Genomic DNA, 20,089 nt, shown 5'->3' on the forward strand with positions numbered 1-20,089 from the left:
GTATTATGGTAACTTGCAGGGGGTGCCTATGTTGCAGTGTTTTATACGGGGAATTCGTCTGTGCCAGTACTGCACCTGCACACAGCGCGAAAAATGGTCACGAGACGCAATTGAGTGGCTGAGTCAGTCGGGGCCCTAAGACCTAAGCAGCAGTCTTAAAGGCATCACCCCACGAATCTGAGGTGGTACGGATTTCAGGTGGAGTATTCGAATACGGAATCGTAGATTATGGAGAGGGGGTGATTCCGTCCATTTCTTCCTAATTGCCGTAAAAAACGGCTTCGTTCCGGTGCGTTATTTTCTACATGGAGTTCGATTGGAGCGCGCCAGCCTTGTGCACGCGTCGCATCTTTCGGGCCGTTTTTTTACGGAATTTAGGGAGAAATGAACGGAATCACTCCCCCTTCCTCCTCCTCCTTCTCCTCCTCCTCCTCCTCCATAATCTACGACCACGTATAGGAACTCACCATCTGAATCCGCACCACCCCAGATTGGTGGGCTGATGCCTTTAAGCAAATGGACGGGAACGGTTAACGTGTTCGATGGACGTCTTTGCGCCTGTTGTGCTCCATTGCCTTTTTCGCGCTACGAGTGCAGCTACAGTATGCCACAGTCGAAGTCCCCGTCACGATTCTGTTCACACAGTCACTCCGAATGCAGTGGGGAAAGTAGTTCGATTTGGGTGCGTCAGAGTACACTGCTTGATTGGGAGCAGAGTGTATTTAACGATAAAATTGGTAGTTACACCACTCGTACGTACAAATACGATCGCACGTACAAATATGAAACAATATAATTTTCTTCAACCAATTCACAGTTCGTTGAAAGATGTCATTATATGAAGAGTACGCAGTTCTTGTTTCAGCGGATGCGTTGCGGTGCAAAATTAAAAAGCGGCTTCCCTTCAGCGCTTGAATACCTCGCAATGGCCTGCATTGAGAACCATTTGGGGATGCTGTGCAAATCATCTTTTCATCCTTCTCTGACCAGATATGTCGTAATATGCGGGTTTTAAAAATTCGTTGTTTTCTTGGCTGTTTATAAAACAGAAGCCTTTTTGTTGTTTCAGAACCTTTTGTCACAGAATGTTTATGGGTATCGAACCAGTTTAATTTCTTCCGTTATTTACAACTACTTCTTTCCTAATCGTCGCTAACACATCCAGCCCATGTAATAGGCAGAAGGGAAAATTCTCACCAGAAAGTAAGCACATGTGTTTTCATCTCTCCCCTAAAAATTTCTGAATTTCTTTCTGTTTTTTTTTGGCGTCGCTATTAGTGGATCGGATGTTGAAGTAGAGTGAACGGACGCTACTTGGACATCCATTACTGCATTCTTTGCCCACTTTTTTTTGAACTCATGTTCCGCTCTCTGGTCATCTTCAATAAGTAGGTTATTTGTCAGATTCTGGCTATCACAGATTCATGTTCTACGTAATAATCTACTAATCTCTTTTCTCAACAAGGCTTTGAAATGGACCCATTGTGTTTGCACAAAAAAAGAAACAGGCGAAACCAGATATTATCCTTTATTTTATTTGTGGTCATTGAAGCTGCAAAATGAGTTCCTTCTCGGTGAAAAAAAAACAAGAGATCAGATACTCCAAAAAGGTTTCATCTTCTTTGAATAATGTTTCAACTACATGACGGAGTAAAGTGTTGGCAAGAATTTTGGAGATTGTTTTTTTTTTAACTCAAAGTATAGTTGGGTCAAAGGACGTGAAACACTTACAATTACGTAAGCGGTTGCTCTCGAAGCGGCGCGGTAGCGGTTATTAATTGTCCTCGGTACGGCCACCCCTCTCTGCAGTTCGACCCACCTCGATCTCAACCCCCGTCTCCACCACACCGCTTCGAGCGTAGCCGCTTACGCAACTGTCCGTGCTTCATGTCGTTTTCACCCCACTATACACCCGGAGGTTCCTTTTGTAGAAGTGGACATTAGGAAACACTTTTAGTATGTTACTCGAAACGCTCTCAGTCATAATAGGACTGCTTTTTAGCGCTAAATTTGGCTATACTCATTTTAAACCGTTTCCTCTCAAGAAAAAAAGCAGTCGCATTGACATCACGTCGCAATAAGGATAGTATTCATTCCTTAATTTGATCTACGACTTTTGATCATTTAGACGTACTGTTAAACAAAACCTAGGCAAGGATAGTGAAAATCGGTGCCGTCTAAATCTACTTAAAGCCATCACTCCACGAATCTGAGGTGGTACGGATTTCAGGTGGAGTATTCGTATACGGCATAGTAGATTATGGGGAGGAGAGTGATTCCGTCCATTTCTTCCTAATTGCCGTAAAAAACGGCCTTCGGGTGTTTTGGCACTTTTTTCTACAAGGAGTTCGACTGGAGCGCGCCAGCCTTATGCGGTCCCGCATCTTACGCGGCCGTTTTTTACGGCAATCAGGAAGAAATGGACGGAATCACCCTCCTCCCCATAATCTACTATCCCTTATAAGAATACTCCACCTGAAATCACCTGTAAAACCTCAGATTCGTGGGGTGATGCCTTTAAACTGCTGCGCGGCCGTTCGCGTCGCGGTACGCTGGTCCGCTGCCACTTCTGCCAAATCGGCGGCCATTCACAAGCGTGAGGGCCTTTAGTGTTAAAAAGCACTCCCACCTATTCGACCTGAGGTAAATAAGTGAAAGTGATAACTTCTACCTTCGCTAGACCTGCTACATCGCCTATTCTAGCTTTAAATGTCTACTAGCTAAGTTATTCCTGGATATGTATTCTATGTTGTGACTTCTTTTTCACTTGAGTAGTCTTTATTCCTTGACGTGTGCTAGCATGGAGTTGTTTTTGGCAGGAACGTTGATGATGTGTGGCTTCTCCAACTCGCGGCCGGCACAATCCTCTCTGTTAACGCATTCCTTATGCAGTTGAAAATTGGGTTTCTTTTACGAGTTGTTGCCATATGCCCACACATTTCCAGTGATGTTTATCTTCTCCCCTTTAGAGATTCCACCTTACCCTCCTTCTTCATTGCTGAAATCAATTCATTTCTCCCCTGAACTGCCCTGCTATCATCGACCCCAATGATAGATAAGGGGCGCGGTATGAAGTACCGTTCGCTGTTGTGGTTATTTTCGTGACATAACGACTTGTACCGTCAAAGAGTGCTTCAGACAACGCTATGCCCACTCATTACTTCGCATACATTCTCCGCCTACTGTATAATAAACACATTCCACTGAACCACCGTTTCGGGTGGTTCAATTAAGGTGATAAAACCCTTAGGTTTATAGTCACCCACTCATATAGTTTGGTGCATCGGCCGAGAATCGAACCCGGGCCGCCCTCCTGGCAGGCGAGCATTCCACCACTGAACCACCGTTTCGGTCTGTTCAATAAGGGTGATAAAACTCTTAGGTCTGCAGTCACCCACTCATACACCTGCATTGATTTTCACATAATCGTCTTTAATTATTGACTACTCGAAGGTGCGGTTTTCGGAGAGCATACTGTTTTACTGGGATAATGATCTGCGATCATTGGAAGTAAGAATTTCATGGAATTCATAGTGATTTTTGTGTATTACAACGCTTTGTCAACGTCCATATTTCTTTTTTCTTTTGTTACATGCATCGTGAAATGAAATGATTTCAGCAACGAAGAAGGAGAGTAAGGCTACCCGCAGGGTTCACAGCCGCGCGGCAGCCTAACTTCCTTGCCAAAAAAAAACTCCATGTAAGCACATGTCAAGAAATAAAGAATACTCAAGTGAGAAAGAAGTCACAACATAGAATTCTTATCCAGGAATAACTTACCTTAGCTAGTAGACATTTAAGGCTAGAACAGGCGATGTAGCAGGTGTAGCAGTTTTTTTAGCGGTAGAAGTTATCACTTTCACCTATTTATCTCAGGTCGAATAGCTACAAGTGCTTTTTGACACTAGAAACCCTCACACTTGTGAAGGGCCGCCGGTTTGGCAGAAGTGGCAGCGAGCCAATGCTCCGGAACGCGACCGCCCGCGCAGCCGTTTAGGTAGATTTAGATGAGAACGTGGAAATCTCCCTTTCGCGTGTTGCGCAGCCGGTTAGAGATTCCGCTCCCTGCACAATCGATCGAAGGTTCGAATCCGCCGTAGTGCTCACCAAGTCTTTCATCCATCCGGGGTCGATAAATTGGTACTAGACTTGTCTGGGAGGGTAAAACACTGACTTCTCACATAGACTGTCCCCCGCAAGTCATTGTATAGTTACACGTTCGTAAACCTCAATGGATTCTGAATTGAAGGTAACACCCCAAGCGGATTGATTGACGCCAGATACTTTATTTATTTGTATGAAAGTGACCTAAATGCGAAAATTGATCGACTGGCATGCGAAAGGAAAAGACTAAAATCACATCATTCATAAAAGGCCTCAACTTTTTTCTCTTAACTCTATGCAACCGCTACGCAATCACCTCAGTAGTTTTTTTTTACAGCTGCGCAGTGTTTAAGTGCTGCAAAACTTTTAAAAGAAAAAAGCTTTTCACGAACGAGCTCATCCTCTCCTTACTTTCACCAGAACTCATACAATTCCGTGAACATGACATAATTTCAAACTATTCAAGAGAGATCAGCCATATTTAGAAAGGAAGTGGTAGAAGTTACAAGGAAGTTGGAGGTAATTTTCACTGAATCATTTTCATTGAAATCTAATATATTTCGAGAGCCTATTGTAAAAGTTTATTTGGTATTTTTTCCCGAGTCTACATTTCAAGTTTTCCAGTCTTTGTCCTGAAAGACAGATAAGCAGTGAAATAAAAAGAAAAAGGGAAGAAAAAAAAGGAGAAAACGAAATGTTCAGAAACCATCTAGTATCTTCAAATATTTCCTTATGCTTTTAATTTTTTGTACACACATACACACATATATACACGTACAACAAATGAATCAGTAAACGAAGTAAAGCCCAACCAGCTCAGATCAAAAAGCTTATTCCAGTAAGCAATGAATGTTGGACGTGCAATGCTGAGTCACCGTGGAAAGGGCAGAAATTGAGCGGCAGGCAGTGCAGCCGTGCGTCCGAGTGCCGACATCATATGGCAAAGTGTTTCTATATGCCGTCATTTACTGTGTTTCTCATTTATACACAATACTAATAGGAAGCCAATTAATTAATGATTAGAGGGTAATTACAGATAGTCAAATCTTTGATTAAACAACTGAACTAGTAACAAAATGAGTAACTGACGACTTAGTGCTACTGGTCTCTGAACCAGTAGCAACTTGCATTGGAAAAAAATCCATTTGAGACAAGCATAAACAAAAAAAGCGGCAAATTCTTGGATCCATACTACCCTTTTTTAACCTCTCTAGTAGCCTGACACTTCTTGTCTGACAACTCCCGAAAAAACTACTTTTATTTATATTTTAAGGAAAATGACAAATTAAAGGAAATATGAGCATGTGGCGAGAACTTGGCTCCGGAATCTGGAAGACATTATTTCACAAAACATGAGGGAAGAGTTCATATGTGGTTTCTTTAAGTGTTAGTCTATTCGATGTAAGAAATTTAGAATTAAAGCTAGAAAGTCCATCAAAATAGAAAGATCTGTCAAAAATAATTTTTGCGAATGCCAGTGTAGGAAACATTTCCTTCCAAAACAAAGACCTGTCATTATTTGTTACTGTCGAAATAGTGAATAACAATTAGCAATCCAACTCGAACCGGATCATCGCTTAAGCTTTAAATATCCTCCAACGAAAGCAAAGCAACCAGATTAGGGAGCTAATTCAGAAAAAAAAACAGAAAGACAGGGAAACAAACCGAACACATATAACTACATTAGCTAAAGCTAGTATAATTACAGGTGTTCGATTTGTTTTTCTGTCTAAAGACTGCTTAGCTTCCATCTAGGACAAAATTCCGCCTTGCGGTTCCATTGTGCTGCAGGCGAAGCCCATTTTATGGTCCATTTTATGGGACCTCCGCTTAGCTCGTTCCCTTTTGCTCTGTCTTGAAAGTCAGACACTTCCTACGCTGACTCCTACTGTTAACTGTTCTGTTTGTGCGATGATGTCCTGGGAGAGTTTTATAAAGACTGTAAATTTCTGGGCAAATAGCGTTCGGTCTGCCCTAAAATGCGCATAAAGTTTATTTTTTTTTTTACTGTTTAAAACAATTTTAGTACAGTAAAGTTTCTGGAGCATTATGAGGAGGTAAACTGTTTCAAAAATGCAGGCTAACAACTCGATTCAAGCTGGTCACTCTAAATTTGAAATATACTTCGACGTCGTCGCTCGCTTTTAAGCATAGTTTTGACGGTGTTAGTGTACACCATCATTACGCAATTTATGATTCTTCGAAAAATTTTCAGGAATCGGCTTCTTTGTAAATGGAATTGAACCAGGTTGTTTCTCTTCTCACAAACCGAAAAATACGCTAAAGGGAGATTTTCACTAGTTTTGATTATATTTTGTTCAACAGCACGTGATCAAAAGTTGCAGATCGAATTAAGGAATGAATGTTATCCTTATAGCTACGCGATGTCAATGCGACTGCTCTCTTTCCTTCAGAAGAAGCCTTCTTTACTCTATTGTGTATGTAATAGTCCTTCAGCTCGCGAATTGTTTAAAATGAAAATAGCCAAATTTAGCGCTAAAGAGCAGTTTTCTTATTACCGAAAGCGTTTCGAACAACAGACTAAAAGTGTTTCCTAATGTCCACTTCTACAAAAGGAACCTCCGAGTGTATAGTCGGGTGAAAACGACATGAAGCACGAACAGTTGCGTAAGCGGCCAGGCTTGAAGCGGAGATCGAGGTGGGACCATGGCGAAATGCAGAGATGGGTGGCGGTAGAGAGTATCCTTACACAATCCCACTGAGCCAACTTGTCCAAGAAGGTTATAGCAAGGGGCAGGAAATATTTTCGGCAATCCTCTATGACTCTCAACACGTTTTTATGTGGTCCATACAGCTGAATCCTTGAATAAATAAATAAAATAAAATAAAATATAAACTAAATATAAATAAATAAAATAAATAAAATTGAATATATCTTGTTGTTAAGGCGTCCTAGATATGCTTGGTGAATACTTTGTACAGGACGCTCAGCAAGCATATAGAGAGGTACTCCCAAAGGTTCTCTCCGTTACCTTCTTCATGGATAGAAATGGTTCGCGGGGTCTTCCACTGAGTTGCGATCCTTTCTTTTAAAGATAGGATGTCATGTGCTCTGCTAAGATTACATGAGGTGAATGGCCAGCAGCTCAGAGAAAGTCTACCGATATAGAATCAGGTGCGGGGCTGTGCCAGGTTTCATGCTCTTGATAGCGACTCGTAATTCCGAAGGGAGAATCCTTGGTGGGACTACACCATTGGAAATAATCGGGGTTGACACAGAAGTTAACGAATGGAAAAACTCGAGTAGAACCTCTTCGTAATGATTTCCATCTCACGACGAGAAGAGGCGCGAGTACTGTCTTCGCTCAAGACTGCTTACGGAGTATTATATTCTCGGAGATCTGCGGCACTTTTTAGACTCGCTCTTCTTTGTGCTGCATCCGGAATCTTCTTTTACCTGTATTTTCAAAAATCCTCCTGCAACGCTTTTCTGTGTTTGCTGCTAACCGATGAATTCGGCTTCAAGGGCCTTCTTCTTTCTAGCAATTCCATGATGGCTTTCGATATTCGATCCAAGTGCGTCATGCGTAACTTTGAGGCTCGTTCAGCACATGCTCGCAGTTCTCTGAGCAGTAGCTCGTATGTGGGTCCTTCTCAATGTGGAAGTCATCTTGAGGCAAAGGGTATGCAGTCGTCGTATACGACCTCTTTCCTCCTTCATTGCCGATAACAGATGTTCTTTTCCATCGCGTGGCTAAGTCGTATTTTTGCAGAATATTTTGATTTGAATCACTACAAAAGATGCTACTACCGAGACGTCGAGTAGATATCACCTCCAACGCTGTTCGGATCGAAGTGGTACCATCGCGAACTTCAGCGATGAATGGTGCTAGCAAGGGTCATCCCTTAGTTTCGAGTGCCCCACCGCAAGCCTTCGAGCGCAGCCGCTTACGCAACTACAACGAAAATCATGCCGTTTTGACCCGACAGCAACCTGCTTTACGTTGCTGCAACATTGAATACGGCATCCATCATCCCGTGATCACTGCTAGAATGCACGAGGAACTACGAGCCCCTCAGCGATCGCTGTCCATGCCACGATCTTAAAACTCTTCTTACGGTCCCCTCTTAAAGGTATGTTTCCCAACCAGCTCTCAACACTTTCTGTAAACAAGAACTAAGAAAGAAAGAGAAATGTGGAAATCGGTTCCGTTTGAATTTAGTGGTTAAGAAGTTTGTCTTGCATCTTGCGGGTTGTATTCGAGACAACGGAATTGTTTGTCTTCGTTTTCGCCACAACAATATTTCACAGGGACTTTGCAAGCTGATACAATGACGGTGCTGACATTAGTTGCTAAAGGAATGTTGCATCCATGTTTCATGTACCATAAACTCGACGTTTTATAAATATGGTGACTGCCTCCTCTGAAATTCAGTGCTATCCAGACATCCTCATTCACTCATTCGAGCGCTGTTGAGGCGGTAGCAAGCGATGAGCTGAATGTGCACTGTGTCTTTTCGCTTGGCTACTATCAAACTCCCGCTGTATCTTCAATTTCACTACCCTCTCAGTTTTGCCTAACTTCTCCTTGTTTTCCATGGATTTTGGATTCTCGTACGGATCACAACCGATTTTGGAGTGCCAAAATCGGTTGTGATCCGTAACTTAACGTAACGGAACTTTGGACCTCTTACAATGATTTCCCAGATGAATTGCGTTTGGGGCCAGCAGGCGCTATGTTTTGGAATAGTCAACGATTTGGTTGTTGCCCACATATTTGGGAATCATCACTGTAATGTCTTGAGTTAAACTCAACCGGACTAATGCAAAGCGTCAATGATGGTCTCGGGGACTGGCTGCGCAGTTTTGCAGTACCATCGACCATCGAGCCTTTACAAACGCAAAAGTGCTGACTGCGCCACATATGTCTCGCATCAGTCCGGTTGGACGCGGGCTGAGGCGTTCATAAGATATGTTTCTTATTCACATATTCTGACCTTTACTACCAAAATCTCTTTTTCGTTTCTTGGTTTGGTTCGATATGTATGTCCAAAATGTTTGAAAAATGTTTCGCACTGGTGCTTCTTCACCTTCTGCAGTAGATTCCTCTTAATTCGTAGAATTTCGGCAGGAAACTTCTACTGCCACTCATTCAGTGACTCTGTGGAATGTTTTGTCTTCTCTGTAGAACTTTTGTAGGTGTATATAGAAGACTTCGACTTTTTCTTCGGAGCTTGATAGTGGAGGTTAAGGGACAAAGTTGGTCAGCGGTGGCAATGAACCACATTTTGTCATCAGCGGACTTCCGATTCGAGTCGTAAGTTGTTCAAAGGAGTCGAAGTCTTTTACCATATTCGTGTTGACGAGGACATCAACTTCTCTACTTGCGTCGCGTCTAGAACATTCCTTCTCCAGTTTCATAAAACGGTATTCACCGGTTCATGGGTTGTGTCGTGTTGTCTCGGTCAGTCCGATGATGCCGTACCTAATCTTATAGGTCTTTCTTATCTTAGTCCATATCGATTGATGACGCCTTACCGACAGTGATCCTTTTCAAAAACTTAAAAATCTAACATCAATATAAATGAGAGAAAGACTTTGACCACTTTTATATTACATATTTTTGTTTCCTTTTGTTTCCCTATTACATAAAACATGTTCCTGTCGCCTAGAACAGAATCAGTACTTCTGCTTTTTTTCACGGGGAGCGATCATACGTGCGATTTAGAAAAGCTGTTTATGAATCGTTGCTGCTGAAAATGGTTTATTTGGGAAATATTTCATTTTATCCTAATCTCAACGTAGTGTATCTCACCAAGCTGTTAGTGAAGATCACTGTCAATGTTTACTCTGCTTAGTAGCGACGATAATTTATTATATGTTAACCATCCTTATCATCCCTGGGACGGAAGTAGTGTAGCAATTAGAGGTTCCGCTTCCTGCACGATCGATCAGAGGTTCGAATCCGCACTAGTGCTCACCTAGCCCCTCATCTCCCCGAGGTCGATAAATTGGTACCAGACTTGTCTGGGAGGATAAAAAAACACTGACTTGACACATCGCCTAGCCAGGGCAAGTCATTGCATGGGCCAACTACATGCTCGAAAACCTCAAACTCTGAACTGAAGTGAACGTGGAGACGCATCCCAAGCGGATAGATCAACGCCAGACACTTCATCCTTTTATCCTTATCCTTCCCCAAATCCGTACTCGGACTTTAAATTCGAATAAATCTAAATTTGTTTTAAAAGGAACTGATCGCACGAGCGCATTTTCAGTTAGAGTACAACTGACTAGTCCCGTTTTTGCTGTTGCTACACTTAGTAACTAAAAAACTTAACTACCATTGACTGGATTCATCCACAGTTTACGTGACCTCCGTAATCTATTAGAATTTGAAGAATTGATTGTTCCTTCCCAGAGAGATTGACTAACGCTAAACGGCTTGTCCTCTGCCCTTAATACCAAACCGAGAGTAAAATATCGTGCGTTAAATAATCCGCTTTCAATTCGCCAATGTGCATTCACTTCAATTCAGCATGATTTGCCGTTTTCGAACACATGTCTGTCCTATACAATGAATGAGTGCTCAAGAGGTACTCGTGTAATGTACCGCCGCGTATCCAGAATCCTGAGTATCGGTAATTGCGCTTTTCCTGACAGCGTCACAATCGCTAGCCTGGTCGTCTCTCCTGCTACATCTAGCTAACGCCCGCCCATTCTTCCCGCGTGCGTCTGTTGATGACACGACGCATCCGTTTTACCGCTCCCGCAGCTTTTACGGTACGCTTTTTGAAACGAACAAAAAAGAAGTGCCTGGCGAAAGCAGTTAATTAAAACTTCAGATAAAGTAGAGTTGTTTAAGAAGCTCACATAAGTGAAGCGCCGTAAAAGAAATATGAGTGGAACTGTTTATTATGTTAGGTGTTAACGTTTTTCTGCAGCTTGTTTTTGTTATAATCCTTATCTAAGTAGAGTTGCTCAAATGAGGTCAATGTAAGCCACACATATCGCTTTTATCACTTAGCATATCACTCTTTGGTGGTTTCCCTCCGACGTATTTTTTTAAGTGTATAGAAGAATTTACTTTCTCTCCTCAATTTCCGACTATATGCGCTCAGTTTACTACAATCGCATATCGGAACTTGCTGCATCAAGTCGCTTTTCACTACTCTCCCTTCCAAATCCTCAAGTTCTATAACTTCGTCGCGACGCGAACTTCTCCCACGGCATTGGTTCGAGAAAATTAGGTGGGCGGAAAACGGAAGATGAAAAATTATTTCATTTTACATAAATCCCAACAGAGTGTATCTCACCAAACTTTTAGTGAATATCACTGTTAATTATATTTACTGTGCTCAGTAATGACGATGACTTATTATATGTTAACCATCATCGGACGAGCGCACAATCATCTAGATCACAACTTAGTTGCCCCGTTCCTGGAATAACCATACTTTGCGAGTAAACAAACCTATTTAACATTGACTAAATTCACGTGGCCTCCGCAATTTATCCAGAAGTCGAAGAAGGATGCATTACTGCATCCCAAGGAGATTGATAAACGCTAAAATGCTTGTCCTCTGCCCTTCATACGAAAGGGTAATGTACCTGGCGCTAATCAGTCCAGTTGGGGTTCGCCAACGCGCTTTAACATCATTTCAGCACTATTTGCAGTTTTCAAACGCATGTCTGTGTTATGTCTATCCAAAAACTGAACTACATTTAGAATTAGCACAGAATTAGCAGAAAGGTGCTTCCTGGCGTGAAACAACCTTCATCTTATAGCCAATTCTTACCAATTCTTCTTCTTAGGAAGAAAGAAGAATGAGCTTTGTTCAACGAAAATTTCATACTGCGTAGGGAAAATTTATATTTGATTGTATTCTGAAATCCTGTGAATACTCCACTCCATTGCTTGAGTTTCTTCTCGGAGTTTCAGATTATATTTAGATGACTTGTAAAACTGTCTACGCCCTAATACTCCAATACACTAGTCGCATTGCAGATAGTTTATTTGCACTGCAGATAGGTGGGAGAAATCTCGACACCGTTCCTTCTAGTCCTCTCAAGCGCTGCAAAGTCCATCAGAACAGGTAGGCAACCCAATGTTTGCGCAACGCCTGCAGAAGGGCCCTGGCTTGTACATTTGAGAGCCAGCAATACCTCCTCTGAAGAATAAACTCTTCACGTGCCAAATCTAATTTTTATCGGAAATTTAACGCACCTTGGAGTAAAGTGGCAAACCACGTTCGTGAATGAAGAACATCTTGTTATCGAGCAGCCAACTTGCCTCTCAGTGTCCCAAACCATCTTAAGTTACGGCATAAATATTCTCAGTTTTATAATAATATCTTTTTTCTTCTTTTCTGAGTCAAAATCTTATGATTTACCTTTGCAAAATTTGGTATTCCAAGATTTGTTTGGTAAATATACTGTGGTGTCGTCCCAGCCATGGGCAGACTTCCAGTATTTACTTCATCCCTCCAAGAGTTCACAGCCTGAACAAGAATATAAAAGAGAGGTAGGTTTGTCTATGTAACTGAAGTTGTTCACCGTTCTTGCGACGGTGTCATAGACAGCAGTAGTTCCCTGATAAATGTATCTGGTCTCAGCATAAGCAGTTGTCCCCGAGTCCATGTTCTGGCACCGTACAGCCCAGTTGTTGGCACTGGTTTCTGCGGGGCAACTGTAGGTCTAGAATATGAGGAATGTCTGGTCAACAAAATGTTCAGAAATCTCATTGCTTTACTCACAAGTCTAATCATTTTTAGTGCTTGACGAGCATACACTCCTGAACTCGTGACGAAAAGGCCTCGAGCAACTCGTGATCTATTGGATTTACCGTTAAGTTACAGCAATCAAGGTAAAAACTGCAGCAACCAGTATACCTTATCTGATTGATACGTGTTAGGAATGTATTCCTTACAGCATCGGTTATCACTTGGTTTTGTGGGCACATCGTGTTTTCACCTTGAAAATAAGATTAGAATAAGAGTTTGAGCAGTATTCTTGGTTTAATTTCAAAAAAGGTTGTCAAAATCCACAGTGTGTTGAAAAGGTGAAGACGGAGCGAATATTCGCAGAGCATCTTTGATTTTTCCAGCTAAAATCTTCATGAAACATCATAGGAAACTATGATTTTAGATTACAGGATCATGGGCATGGCCATCCCCCAAAGTCTCAGATAATCTTATTAGTTTATATAAGATAAGGAAAAGTATTTGAAAAACATGAATATCTTTGAGGTTAGTTCTATAGAAGCAGATATAAAACCGGCTGCGTTTTTATGTCTTGTTGCATCATCGGAGAGTACCAAATAAGGGGCACAGGAGATGTGTGACAATGTCTGTGTAGATGCTTTAAATACAGTCCGCATATAGTTTACCAACAATGTTTTTATTAATTTCAGTGAGGGGCCGAAAAATTCGTACTCACTTGGAGCAATCGTGGTGGTAGTCACACCTGCCGCGGTTGTGGTAGCACCGCTTCCACCAGACGAATCACTGGTTTGTCCAGCTGTAAATATTTCGTTCATAAAACAACAAGAAGTACTACTGCTATTGTTACTGACGCCTTGTCGTTATTTTTGTGTTTTGTGTCAGTATTTATGTGGAAGCCAAATACTCGTAGAGCTTATTACTGAAACATTTTACGACTGTAACTTATAAATATCTACTTCGTCAAATGTAACTTCTTACACTATCTAGGGGATATCGGATGCTAATTCACTCATATTCCAACATTGTTGTTTAATCTATTCAAAAAGCGTTTATGAAGTGCGATAGCAAAAAAACCCACAGATAACGTCGGCGACTGCAAAGATGATCAGCAACTTCTGAATATTCGAAGTGGATCTTGGATCTGTAAGAAAACTACGAAAAGAACTTACAACAGGATGGAAGTGCATTGTTGAAGTTTGGCGAAATCAAAATACTCCACAGCCTTTTATACCGATAAGTATATATAGGTAGTTCTGCTTGCCTATGTTTCAAATTTCCTATTGAATCTAACATTCTTTCAAAAAGTGATTTGCTGAACATTGATAATTTGTGCTGGCATTGTTTTTGTTAGTTTCTATGATGCGATTGTTTTTATTCGACATGTTTCTTCGCAAACGAAACATATCCTCTAGCTTAATCAATTTAGTATGCTATGCATATTTCCCTTAATTAAAATTACCCCCAAGTTTCAATCCTATTTTTCTAAAATAATGTTTGTTCTCTTCCGGAGTGCTGCGGTAATCATTGTAAAGGATAGACATAAATCGACCTTCGCAAATGTAGCTTACCTAGTTTTGCTTGTGGGTGCACAAGGTGATCTTAATTTATAGAATAAGTTTTCTCAAAATACTTTCATCTTTCCTTTCTTTCAGTTGGCGAAAAAGACTACTCCTACACCTTCAAAGATTGGTATTTGAAGATTTGGTTAATGAATATTTCTTTATGTTCTCTTCTTCCAGAACTAGCTTTTCCCTTTCACGTCCTGCTTCAAGTTAAATTTCAAATTCTTATTCAACTAATATATTCAGTGATGTTCCTTATGCTCACGAACTTATGAGAGTACGAACAAATGCACAAACATTTAAAAATTGAGCTAAAGGAGAGAAACAATTCACCTATGATTGATGATGAGCGTGATTAGTTTTCAATACGTAAACTAAACCCTTAGCACTATATACTTCTACAGAGGCGCGAACAATGGAAATTTTGTTACGTGTTGCTTCTGATAAAACCAAAACGGATGGAGATAAGGAGAGAAAATTTAAATTTCTGAAACAAGACATTAAATGAAACTGTATTCAAGATGTTTAAAATGTAAATAAATGTATTCAAGATGTAATCTTTTTTGGGTAATTTCTGTAATGTGGAATCTTGCAGAATGTCCAGCCGGATAAATGTAGGATAAACGTGTGTGTCTGATCGGAATGTCTGTGGGAGTGTTTCATTATCGCATTCACTGTTGCGACTTTTCTTGCAGCGATCCTGTGTCGCCCATGTTTGAAGCGGAAGGTGACTGGCTCTACAAACTTGAGTTGACACGATGGGCGTGGTGTTATGGCAAGAAGCGGTTGCCCGCATCTTTGCCGGGTATCTCGTCCTTGAGCACAGCTCTGCTCAATCTTTTTGAGCTGCAGAAAGAGCTCGCACAGAATCCGTCCATTCGCCACTGTTGTATTCGGGGTCCCACTTGAACTGCCTACTGACACCCGGTGACCCGAGCACCTCATGCCGATGTTATCCGGCAATTCAGGGCTAACGAAACGAGGAGTTGTGACCAAATATATCACGCCACTCTTAGGTACTTGGGTTAGACTTTGGCAGCGTGCTGGAACATCAGCACTTTCTTGCAATATCTGGTGATCTTCCACCATATAACTGCATAATTTTTATGGTTTATATAAGCCCGCAGCCTGATTGAATTTAAGATAAGCACAGCCACTGCTAGTAGATATGATTTATAATCGCATACGAGGCCCCGGATGACTGACTAAAATTGGAAACTCTGTCATTGTTTTTCTCGGCCATAACAAAGAGCGCAAAATATTTCTGGAAGAATGAAATATCCTTCGAATGTAGCTTTGTTACCACAACTTCCTCTTCGACGCTCAAAACTTTTTGACAGCAAGTACACGATGCTCGAGAATCTTCGTTGATTACAGCGGGTTTAGCTCTGCTGTTACTGCTGCGTTGTTTCGTTGTTCTGTGTTTAAGGACGACTTGTCATGAAACGGAATCTTGTGTGCTTGATGGGAGATGCGCATGGATTTACGATGTTCTAGCACTGCCGAAAATAACTCTTTCTGATTCCCTTAAACTGAAATAAGTGAGAAAATTATTCGAAAAGCCTACTGCTTTTATCGTTTTGTACTGAACATTGTATGTTGTTTAAGACAGGGGCAGGTTTTCAGCTTTTTTGCGTGTGATGATCACACGTACATTTTAGAAATGCTGCTTATTAACGGTTAGAAATAAGTCTATTTTTCGATGTTTTCAAAATCTGAATAGAATATTTCTCAAAAAGTAGTCAGTATGAAATAATTGTTGTAAACTATATCTAGCTTGCTAATTAGTGAGGATCACTAACAATCGGTTCTTTTACAGCCAACATATTTCTGCCGAGGATATTCTGAAGACAGCGCACCGCTTATCAGCAAAGTTATTGAGGCTCAAAAAGGAATGGATTATGTGTACGAAACGATTATCTGTAAGATTCATTTTCACAAATTTAAACACTATGCTGTTATACGTTCTCGGGCTCGGGCACAGTGAGATGGAGCGTAAAAATTACCACAAGAAGAATTGCTTTAAAGTAACTAAAACAACTAGAGTGGATGCTGACTCTCCTACTACTCCTACTTAATGTAATTTTCTTTAATCAGATAAGGTGTAGTTTTTAATCAACCAGCTGCAAACAAGCAATGAATCCTACAGACCACGATCTGCCCGGCTCCCCGGGGCATGACAGGTCTGAAGTAAATGAGCGGGAGACATCTTGGTCACGAAGCCGACTGCCCGGGTCTAGAGTCACTCGTGCTGGGTTAACCACCACATGACGGTCTTGACGTTACAAATCCTGCGGGTTCCCTGGCGCCAAAGGTCCCGTCCTCCTGCCCCAATTCCCCTTCCAAGGGCATCGGTGATGTACCCAACAACATATAACAAAACAGATTATACACGACACGGCAGATGATAGCGATATCGATCGGGCCAAGTCATAATGGGTATGAGAGTGGTTGTTTTCTATAAGTGGTAGATTGTAAACGGTTCGGACCTCGTAACAGCCAGCAGTGGTAATGTAGTTGGAAGTGGTAGTTGGCGTGTGCTCGACCACCAGAATATGGCGATACCAGAACACGACATAAAACCCACACCAGAGAAGGATAGAAAGGGATTGAATACCTCGTAGTGGGTGTCAGCCCTTATACACTGCAAGTGGTACGGGAAAGCCATAGCAATAATTAACCAACGGGAATCTTTCCCGCGCCACTTGGGATGTCGTCCCGGCCACGACAAGACCGCTCCCTCTCTTCTAAAAAAGTGACCATCCGTGAGACATCTAGAACGGTTAAAATTGTGAGTAAAATAACAAACAGGGAGCGGTGCTCACAGTTGGCTTGTACAAAACCGGAACACGGAATTGTTGATAGCTGCTTGTGCTGAAACCTACTACATCCTCTCAGGAGCAAAATTCAACAGAAAAACGTAAATGAAATTAATTTAGGAAACTAGCCATAGCAATGTTTTGTGACTAGTCCTTCTGAGAAATACGATTTAAGAAGAGATGTTACCAAGTTTGGTGGCTTATTTAGTGCATTTAAATGATTTGATACATTCATACCCGTGTTGGTCAGACACATTAAATCACTTTGTCTTTCAACATTCTTCAGTTGATGTGAAATATTGGACGTGGAGTTGAAAAACGGCATCAACTAAAACGGCAGCGAACTTTTATGGACTCCATAACGCGTGAACAGAGTTGATGATGAAAGTGATGATGAAAAGTCTCCCACATCTCTACAGTTTTGATAAACCTTTTAATCTCCTATGATCATTCAGTTACGGTGGCATTATGCACTATGCCAGTCGATCTTTTATTGTTTTACATTGTCACAACTGTTTTTTTTCTATGGTTTCCAGAGGGACTGAAAGAGCTAGCTACTTTAGAGCAAGATAATCATTAGGCATGAACTCATGTTCACTGTAGCAGTCCAAGGACCGAAATGAATTATCTGGATCCTTTTCGGAAAATAAATGTAATATCGATCGAATAATTATAAATCGAGCTGATTTTTACTTCACAATATAGCGAATTGATGTTAGCAGAGATAAGCGAGATCGTGTGATTTGTGTACATACACGGGAGTGGCAAAATTGTGCTGCTACTTGGGGATCTCTATCTTGTGCTAAACAAAGCAGCAAGTCTTCTCATAGTGGAGATACTCACATCCACAATCTCCTTTTCAACATTTACCTATTCTGTTGACAACCGCCTTGCTGGCGTTCTGGTTTTTTTCATACTCTTTTCAAACTTAAAGCTTGCTTCCATTTACGGAGAACAACTGCTTCATATTTTGCCGCCAAATAACATCGTTAGGTTTGAGAATGTCTGATTTGAAAATGAATTTAAACAATCTAATCCACATTTTTGAAATAAAATCGTACTTCCAAAAAGTATCATTTGATTGTTCAGTCATTCATTTTCGTTATTTACACTGTGTTGTATGGTGCTGTTGCCATAAATAATAATATAATGTAATAATACATAATGTGTCATGGGTCATGGGATTATTTCGCTCCGATTAAATTTCGCTACTTTTATTTGAGATCAAAGTAACATTGTTTCAACTTTTCACAGTTCGAAACAGTTTGCCAAATTCCTCCCTCAATGTAAAAGTTTAGAATGAAGGTGTGCTTTGGATAAGTCCTGTCTTGAGAAGAATAAACAGATCATAAATAGATTTAGTGTTTTTTGCTTTAAAAAGAGGTGAAAAATGGGCAAACATTTGAACACTAGACCAGATGTTAAAATATGAATTGTCCTTATTCAAAAGTGTTCAACTGAAATAAAATGAATATATATGTATATGAATTATTATGTTCGGGCTTGTGATGTAACTTCAGCGTGAACATTATGGATCCTACTGCGATGCACAGCGGAGGTTCGTCCTCCGGCAGGGTCTCCCAAGCTGAGAAGGAGTTCAACACATCCGATATTCCGACTTCTAGGAATCGGAAGCCTAGCTAAGAGTGAACCACTGCTAAGATTCACCACCGTCTTGGCAAAATGTCGCAAGGTGGCTCCCTGATCCATAAAGGTTGGGCGACGACCTGTGGTGAAAGCTAAGCCCGCCGTGGCATGGCTGCTTAGTTTGGGGAAAAGTCTTTTTGCCACTTCAGCATATACACTGCCTCAGTACCCTGCACACTGGGCCCTGCCGTCTTAGACGTCGGACGGTATGGCGACCGGTGAGAGGCGATCAAATCTCAGGTTGACTTAGGACGTCTTTGATTCCGAACCAAGGCGACACATGCGCGACTCGCCATGGAGACTGTCTCAGACTGTGTACTTACAACGCGAGAACAGTGTCCACAGACACTGACCTAGCTGGCCCTCTCGAAGCTGCAGAGCGTGTCAAATTTCATGTGATTGCTCTGGAAAAGACCAAGTGCTGAAGTAGCGACGTTTTTGGATGAATGACGGTACACTCGTCATTCGTTGAGATAAAGTTTCGTCGCCGTATGTAGGTAGTGTTGGTTTCTGTCGTCCATCTTGCTGATACTCACACGATCCTGTCATCTCGTCTGGCCATTCTTCCCGAATCCGAATTGGACGCGTTTTAAGAGGAGCTGGAGGAATTGATCCGCAACGAGAAGTCCTTCTACCAATTTGTCGAATATTTTAGCGCAAAACTAGGAAAGGCTACAGTGGAGGAGTACAGGATCGGAAGATCTGGACTAGGGGACCGGAATGAAAACGGTAATCGTCTCGCCGGGCTGCTGTCCGCCGCTCGCCTCATTTATGAGAATTCTCATCCCATTAAGGAAGATCATCGCCGGTGGAAATGGGAATCGCCCAAAGGTGCGACTCGTACGGAGATGGTCACATACTCACTAACCGGTTGTGGTGTCCACTTGACGTCTCGGTAGTACCATCCTTTTGTAGTGGTTCTGATCATTCTCTCCTTCGTGCGAAAATACGACTTAGCCACACGATGGAAAAGAACATCTGCTATCGGAAACGAAGGAGAAAAGAAATCGTCTACGACGATTGCGTACTCGAGGATTCCTTGTCCGAAGGTGTCTAGCACAGGACCCATACGTGGACTACGAGATTCTGCTCATAGGATTAGGAGTCTGTGCTAATCGTGCCTCGAAGCTGCGCACGACAAACTCGTATCGAACTTCGAAGACCACCAAGGAATTTGTTTGAAAGAAGGACTTTTAGGTTTGATTCGAATGCCTCGCACATTGTGCGGTTAGTAGCAAACACTAGCTGCAGAAAAGCGTTACAGGGGGATCT

The 20,089-nt window shown here is 41.6% G+C and overlaps 2 protein-coding genes across 4 annotated transcripts; one reads left to right on the forward strand and one right to left on the reverse strand.

Moving 5' to 3' along the window:
• Positions 1-7,866: 7,866 nt before the first annotated feature.
• On the forward strand, positions 7,867-8,172 carry RB195_007199 (uncharacterized protein; the record flags this gene model as incomplete). Its single annotated transcript, XM_064180709.1, has 1 exon — positions 7,867-8,172. One exon carries the CDS (start codon positions 7,867-7,869, stop codon positions 8,170-8,172), a length of 306 nt encoding a protein of 101 aa, XP_064037559.1.
• Positions 8,173-12,134: 3,962 nt separating this feature from the next.
• RB195_007200 (uncharacterized protein) lies at positions 12,135-19,886 on the reverse strand (the record flags this gene model as incomplete). Of its 3 annotated transcripts, XM_064180710.1 has the most annotated exons (9): positions 12,135-12,237; positions 12,294-12,379; positions 12,460-12,567; positions 12,623-12,763; positions 12,823-12,898; positions 12,958-13,039; positions 13,505-13,585; positions 13,868-13,904; positions 13,959-13,976. In XM_064180710.1, 9 exons carry the CDS (start codon positions 13,974-13,976, stop codon positions 12,135-12,137), a joined length of 732 nt encoding a protein of 243 aa, XP_064037561.1. The 3 variants fall into 3 exon arrangements, with proteins under 3 accessions (XP_064037561.1, XP_064037560.1, XP_064037562.1); XM_064180712.1 differs by lacking the exons at positions 13,868-13,904; positions 13,959-13,976 and adding an exon at positions 19,682-19,886; XM_064180711.1 differs by lacking the exons at positions 12,135-12,237; positions 12,294-12,379; positions 12,460-12,567; ... (4 more) ...; positions 13,868-13,904; positions 13,959-13,976 and adding an exon at positions 19,617-19,886.
• Between the last annotated feature and the right edge of the window lie 203 nt (positions 19,887-20,089).

This window comes from Necator americanus, chromosome I, assembly GCF_031761385.1.
Source record: "Necator americanus strain Aroian chromosome I, whole genome shotgun sequence".
Taxonomy (NCBI): Eukaryota; Metazoa; Nematoda; class Chromadorea; order Rhabditida; family Ancylostomatidae; genus Necator; species Necator americanus.